The following is a 7,336-nucleotide window of genomic DNA, read 5'->3' on the forward strand; positions in this document are numbered from 1 at the left end:
TATATATATATATATATATATATATATATATATATATATATATATATGCATATATATATGTATATGTGTGTGTGTGTGTGTGTAAATATAATTAGGGTATAATTTCTAACTAATCTTTGTCACATATTCATACTGAACTAGTAAACAGGTCTCTAATTGCAGCATTTAGGAGACAAAGGCCAGCATGGTCTACACTGTCATAGCCTGTCATGAAAACAGAAAAGGCCAGGCTCTTGGCTGGGCTCTGAGTGTGATGCAGTGGTAGAGGCTGCTTATACACAAAGCCTAGCAGGAGGGGGAGGGGAAGGTAGGGAGGGAGGAAGGAGGGAGAGAGGGGAAGGAGGAGAAAGGAGAGAGCCTGATTTATACTATCTGGATCATTTATTTGCTTGTTTTTTCCAGTGCTAGAATTGAACCCAGGGCCTCACACATTTTGGGCCAGTCTTTTACCACTGAACTATATATCCTTGGCTCTCTCTTAAAATTTTATTATTATTTTAAAAAATTTTATATGTATGGGTATTTTTGACTGCATGTATGTCTGTGTATCACATACATTCCTGGTAACTGCAAGGCCAGAAGACATTGGATCCCTTGGAACTACTTAAAGATGGTTGTTAGTCACCTTGTGGGTGTTGGGAACCAAACTCAGAACCTAGGTCCTCTAGTAAAGCAGCTAGAGTTCTTACCCACGGAACCACCACTCCAGGCCCACACTTCTTTACTCTTAAATTTGAGACAATTGGGCACACAGCCCTGGAACTTGTGATCTTTCTGCTTCATTATCCCAAGTACTGGAGTTACAGGCATTATGTTACTTGGCTGTGCTAGACTCTTTTGAGATTTATTTATTTAAAGAGTATTTAATTTTTCATCATGAGTATATATGTGTGTATGTCACATGTGTTGGGGTACCTATAAAGGTCAGAGGTTGGGGATCTCTGGAGCTGGAGTTACAGGTAATTTTAAGTGGCCTGACATAGGTGCTAGGAATCGAACTTGGGTCCTTTTGGAAGAGAAATATGTGTTCTTAACTGGTGAGCCATCTCTCTAGTCCAAGACTTTTTGTTGTTGTTTGCTACCTTTTATGTGTATAGGCCTTACCTACACAGATGCCTGGAGGCCATAAGATAATTTGAGATCCCCTGAAATTGGAGATACAGATGGCTGTTAGCTGGCACGTGGGTGCTGGGAACTGAACCTCTGGTAGAGCAGTCAGTGTTTTTAACCGCAGTCATCTTTCAGCACTAGGTAATTTTATATTATCCAGAATTCCCAGCTCACTGGAGATGGTACCAACTCTGAGAAGTGGTCCTGGGTTGTCTAGGCAAGCAAGCTGAGCCAGCCACAGGGACAGCCAGTGAGCAGCACTCTCCCCCAGCTTCTGCTTCAGCTCCTGTCCTGACGTCCCTCAGTGATGGGCTGTGACCCCAAGAATTGTAATACGAAATAATGTTTCCTCTCCAAGTTACTTTTGGTCATGATATTTTATTACAGCAATAGAAACCATAACTAAGACTACCCTCCATCTTTGTGAGCTGTCTTTCTGAGTAGTCTAGGCTGAGTAGGAATTCATGAATAGCCTGCCTTAGCCCAGAATGCTGAAGATTGATTATAGACATATGCCTTACAATTAAATGATCCCTTTTTAAAAGCACTGTCAGGACTTTAATTACAGCACTCTGGAGGAAGGGTTTAAGGCAAGTCTAGTCTCATAGAGAGTTCTAGGACATTCAGGGCTACATAGAGAGACCATCTCAAAAACAACCAACCAACAAAAAAGCCCCAGAAAATAGTCACTTTACACCTTTTCATATTTTACTTATGAGGCAAATGTATTTGCAGGTATGGTGGTACATGCTTGCATTGTTAGCACTCTGCTAATGGAGGCAAGACCACCGAGTTTGAGGCCAATCTAAGATACATAGTGACATTCAGACCAGGCTAGGCTGTGTAATGTTACTCTGTCTCAAACACAACAAAACAAATAAAACCAGTAACCACAACAAAACAAATACAGGCTGAGTATCTCTAATTAGAAAATACAAAACCAGGCTGGTGAGGGGGCTCAGCAGTTAAGAGCACTGACTACTCTTCCAAAGGTTCTGAGTTCAATTCCCAGCAACCATTACAGATGGCTCACAACCATCTGTAATGAGATCTTCTGCCCTCTTCTGGTGTGTCTGAAGACAGCTACAGTGTACTCATATCTATAAAGTAAACCTAAAAAAAAAAAAAAGAAAAGAAAAGAAAGAAAAAAGAAAAAGAAGAAAAAAGAAAATACAAAACCCCAAATGAGGGCTGGAGACATGGCTCAGAGGTTAAGAGCACTTGCTCCTCTTGCAAGAGGACCCTAGTTTAGTTCCTAGTACACATGTGGCATCTCACAACTGTCTGTAATGTCAGTCCCAGGGGATCTAATACCTTCTCTGGCCTCTGCAGAAACCAGGCACACATGTGGTCCACCACCACAGACTGAGAGATCTTCATACACATTAAAAAATATATAATAATAAATCTTCAAACCCCAAATAACCTAGGCACGGTGGCACAAACCCTTAATCCTAGCACTTAAGAGGCAGAGGCAGGCAGATCTCTGGGACTTTGAGATCAGCCTGGTCTACACAGCAAGTTCTAGCACAACCATGCTTGGTCTTAAAACACAGCCCCAAACCAGCTGAAATGGTGTCTCATCAGCATTCAAACCGCTTTGGTTTCCAGAGAATTTTGATCTGGGGTTTGTGAATTAGAGCTGCTTCGTGGGAAAGCCTGAGCTAATAGTCCCCAACCAAAACTTCTGAGGCTGGGGCTGAGAGCTGCCAGGATCAGTGGCCAGGATCACACGCTGTGCTTGCAGTTAGCGTCCCAGCACCCACACCAGGCAGCACTGTCTCCAACTCCAGCTTCAGTGAGCTGACACCCTCTGACCTCCTTGGGCACATACACAGACACATTAATAAATAATTTAAAAAATCTGAATGTGAAATGCTTCTGTAAGTATTTCAGGAAAGAGTCAATGCAGTAACAATAAGTGATTTAGTAAGATATAATAGATATTTATTTCACTGATTTGATTGTGTATACTTGTGTATAGGGAGTCAGTGAGTGACTTGGAGGAGTCATTTCTCTTCTTCTACCATTGTGGGTGGTCCTGGGGCTTGAACTCAGGTCATCAGGCTTAGAGGCAAAAGCTGACCACTGACCTATCCTGCCAGCCCCTAGTTAAGATTCTTAACATAGAACTCTACAGTGGAGACTGTAGCAGAAACAAATTTTTGCTTTTTTATTTTATGTACTTTTTTTTTTTTTTTTTAAGTGAGGTGCTGGGGAATAAACTCAGGGCTCAGCCATACTACAAAACCACTCAGTCACTGACATATGCCTTTATCCTATGCTACTCTTGAAATTACATGTCAGCCGCTCTTAAAAGCAATATCATTTCCTACTGAGAAGCACACTTGCTAGAACTCCTCACCTAGTGCAGGGCAAAAGTAAATGGCGGCCCCACCTTCTCCCTTCCACAGTCCTGAGTAACTGATGTCCAGATATCAGACTGACACTGCTGTCTGAATTAAACATACAGCAGTTGCTTTTTTTGCTTGGATTAACTAATTTGTCAACGTGCTGTCTACCTAACATCTTAAAGAATATATAACAAAGCAGACAAGTACCATTTTTACCAACCCTGTGCCTCAGCTGCCAGGCTCTGGGAAGGAAGACAGAGCTTCTGCAAATCTAAAGGTGCTTTTGCATCTTCCTGCCTGGCATGCCTGCGGTCGGTCTGGAGTTATCGAAAGGCCCAGGCAGCCTGTGAGCAAGGTGGGACTTACGAGAAGTTGAGCATAGGCTGACCCACGTGGGAGATGTGCACCTCCTCCAAGTACTGGAAGGGCTGCAGTGTCGGAAAGGTACCGACTCCCGGCGGGTCTGACAGCCAGGTACCCAGCATCCAGGACAACGGCTCCACCACTGGATTCAGCTTGGGAGGTTCTGAAAATGAAAGGATGGCACATTGAATGACTCGCTTCCTCCAGTCCAGATGACTTGGCCACACTTTGGGTGGAGGCCTGCATGCTTCTGGAATGTGCTTTTGTCACAACAGCCACATACCCCTCAACTGCCCTGTGCTGAGATCATCTCGGACCTCTGCAGCATCCAGAGCCAGAGTCTGGGGAGTGAGGAGGATGAAAGGGAAGCCTGAGCACCCAAGACCTGGGACCAGAATGTAGCATGGGAGGAATGGTACACAAGGAAGAGAACAGGTAGGCTACGGGAGCAGACGTGAAAAGCAACAGGGGAGAGGGAGGCCACGCTGGAGCGGGAGGCTGACAGCGGCCAAGAAAATGGCTTCTCCCTTTTATTCAACTGTGCCTCTTCCTCACAGTAGAGACTGTCTCCTTTCATAGGTGTGAAGGTGGCAGACTGGGTGGCATGCTGAGGAGCTGAAAGCAGGACAATGGGGCAGGCTGCTCTATGAGGCAGCTCAGTGATAATCCTGAGTGCTGTGTGAAGGTGTGGTCAGCCACTGAGTCACATGACCTACAAGGTCACCCCTGCTCTCAGCCCGACTCTGCCAGAGGTTGTGCAGGGCCTCAGAAGGGCCACCAGGCTGATTCCCACATGTGACCAGGATACTTCTGGTACCTTCTTACAACCTAAACCTTGAGTCTGGAAAGCAACTCAAAGGAAGAGCAGAACTGGAGATGGACGAGTTCCTCAGTGCAGGTAGACTCTTCATCAACCAACACACACACACACACACACACACACACACACACACACCCTTTCCAGACCAACAGCTCAGAATCTGTTCTCCAAGACAACTAGGTCAACATTGGGAAGAACATCTAGAAAGAGGGAGGACCTTCCCAGGGCCCCACAAGCAGAGAAGACTACGTTGTCTCCCAGCATGTGGCTTCCAGGAACTGAATGCAGGCTCAACAGACTTGGCAGCAAGTGCTTTTACCCACTGAGTCATTGGGACAGAACTTAAAAATGTTTGTCACTGGGTTGGAGAAATGGTCTAGCTATTAGCCCTTCTTGTAGCAACCACATGGGGGCTAATAACCATCTGTAATGGGATCTGATGCCCTCTTCTGGTGTGTCACCAAAGCAATGGTGTACTCATTATACATAAAATAAATAAATAAATCTTTTTTGTTTTGTTTTGTTTTGTTTTTTTGTTTTTTATTGAGACAGGGTTTCTTTGCGCAGCCTTGGCTGTCCTGGAACCCACTCTGTAGACCAGGCTGGCCTCGAACTCAGAAATCCGTCTGCCTCTGCCTCCCAAGTGCTGGGATTAAAGGCGTGCACCACCACGCCCGGCTAAATACATCTTTTTTTAAAAACAAAAAACAAAAAACAAAAAACAAAAAACAAAGCACTTCTTGCTCTGGGGAGGACTAAGGCTCAGTTCCTAGCACCACACAGCCATCCAAAACTCCAGTCCCAGGAGACTTGATTATGTTTTCTGACCTCTTCTGGCGCCAAGTACACCCCTGGAACACATACATGTATGCAGGCAAAACATTTTCACATAAAATAAAATATATAAATGTAACACAAAAATTTAATGTTTTATTTTTATTTACATAAATTTTTGTGAGTCTATGTGAGTGCAGCAGGTCTCATTCTGGATCTCTTTACTGGAGAACAGGCAGACCAAGCTCCTGTCTACTCCCCTACCTTTAGGTACCGAGTTAGCCTCCACACCTTAGTTGAAGCCTCCACCCTAAAGGGCAGGGGTTGGCTAGAAAACACTCCAGTGGGTTTTGTGATCTCAAACTATTCTAAAACGGCATCGGGAACTCAGTCATTTTGAGCAAGACAGGGCAGCCTGTTGCCTCACTCAATGTCATGATTTCCAACAACACCTAAGGCCTTTGGTGTGGGACAATACTGGTACCTTACTCAGTTTGTGTGCCTATAAGCTTGCATGTGTCTCTCATGCACAAGGATGCATGCCTTGGGTGGTCCTGTGCCTGACAGTCAGCAGTGTCTTCTCCATTCTCCTCCCCTTTCATTTGTTCCCCCTGCAGGCAGGATAAGGATGATCTAGGCCTGCCCCCTAGGGTGGGAGGCGCGCAACAACAGGCAGAGCCGGCTCCTGACAGGGCACACTCAGGACAGGGTGAAGCTGTGTAGGCGACCCAGGGAAACACCTTGGCTTCCCAGGAAGGCGGCAAGTACCCTCTCAAGAGGCAGAGCTGGAATGCAGCCCTGCACTAATGTTCACAGCCCACACCTGGCTCTAGTCACATACTCCATACTGAGGAAGTCTCAATCAGCATTACAAGTTCCAGACCAGACAGCCCTTGTCAGAATCCGCGGGACCTCTTCCGATCCCCAGTGTCCTCTGCAGCCCCTAACTTGTGTCTGGAGTTGCCCTTGTTTTAGACCCTGTGAAGGTCACTCAGTCCTCCCTCCTGAGGTTCTTCTGTCTGAGTCAGTACTGAGTGACATGTTTCTCCAGCAGAAACACACTCAGACCCTGCTTCCCAGTCAGTGAGAGCAAGGGAGGACAGTTGGTTCTCCAATGTCAGATGAGACAGACACAGACCAGAAGAGGGAGGGCAGAGAAAGAAGGAAAAACCTCCTAACACTGGTCCCGCTCTTTCTTCCTCCATCTGTCAGAGGACCAATCTGGGATGCAGCAGCATTTCTGCCTCTCCCAGGAATTAAAGTAATTAAAAAGGCGAGGGTGCTCAGCTTGAAGCAGGCCGACCTGAGGTGGATCCCTAGAGCCCACAGAGTGGGAGGAGAGCCCTAACTCCCACAAATGGGTGTTGGCCATGGACTCAGATCCTCTGGAAGAACACTGAGCACTTCTAACCACTAAGCCATCTCTTCAGTTCTTAGTTCTGTTTTTGAGTCAAGTCTTACTACGTGACTCCAGCTGACCATGAGCTGCTGCTGCTCACCTTCCAGGGTCCCAGCGACGAGCTACCAAGTCCAGCTACTATACTCTTTTGGTTTTTTTTTGAGACAGGGTTTTTCTGTATAGCTCTGGCTGTCCTGGAACTCACTCTGTAGACCAGGCTGGCCTCGAACTCAGAAATCCGCCTGCCTCTGCCTCCCGAGTGCTGGGATTAAAGGAGTGTGCCACCACGCCCAGCTCAGCTACTATACTCTATACTATTAAAATCTCAATGCAGTTGCCTGTGCAAGACCAGTCTCCATAAATACCAAAGACCAAAAGGTGAGGTGTGAGTGAGCCTAATCAGGGAAGAAGAAAGATGAAGCAAAACCCCAGAGCAGTAGAAATAAGAAATATTCTCCAAGCCGGGCATGGTGGCACACGCCTTTAATCCCAGCACTTGGGAGGCAGAGGCAGGCG

General features: G+C 46.0%; 1 protein-coding gene across 2 annotated transcripts in view; it reads right to left on the bottom strand.

Moving 5' to 3' along the window:
• Thap4 (THAP domain containing 4) overlaps window positions 1-7,336 on the bottom strand; it is a 47,487-nt gene that overhangs the window by 13,341 nt on the left and 26,810 nt on the right. For both annotated transcript variants that reach the window (XM_021198225.2, XM_029539309.1), the window contains one exon: window positions 3,831-3,990. In XM_021198225.2, coding sequence (XP_021053884.1) covers window positions 3,831-3,990 — 160 coding nt within the window. The remainder of the gene's footprint in view (window positions 1-3,830; window positions 3,991-7,336) is intronic.

Source organism: Mus pahari, chromosome 5, assembly GCF_900095145.1.
Source record: "Mus pahari chromosome 5, PAHARI_EIJ_v1.1, whole genome shotgun sequence".
Lineage (NCBI taxonomy): Eukaryota > Metazoa > Chordata > Mammalia > Rodentia > Muridae > Mus > Mus pahari.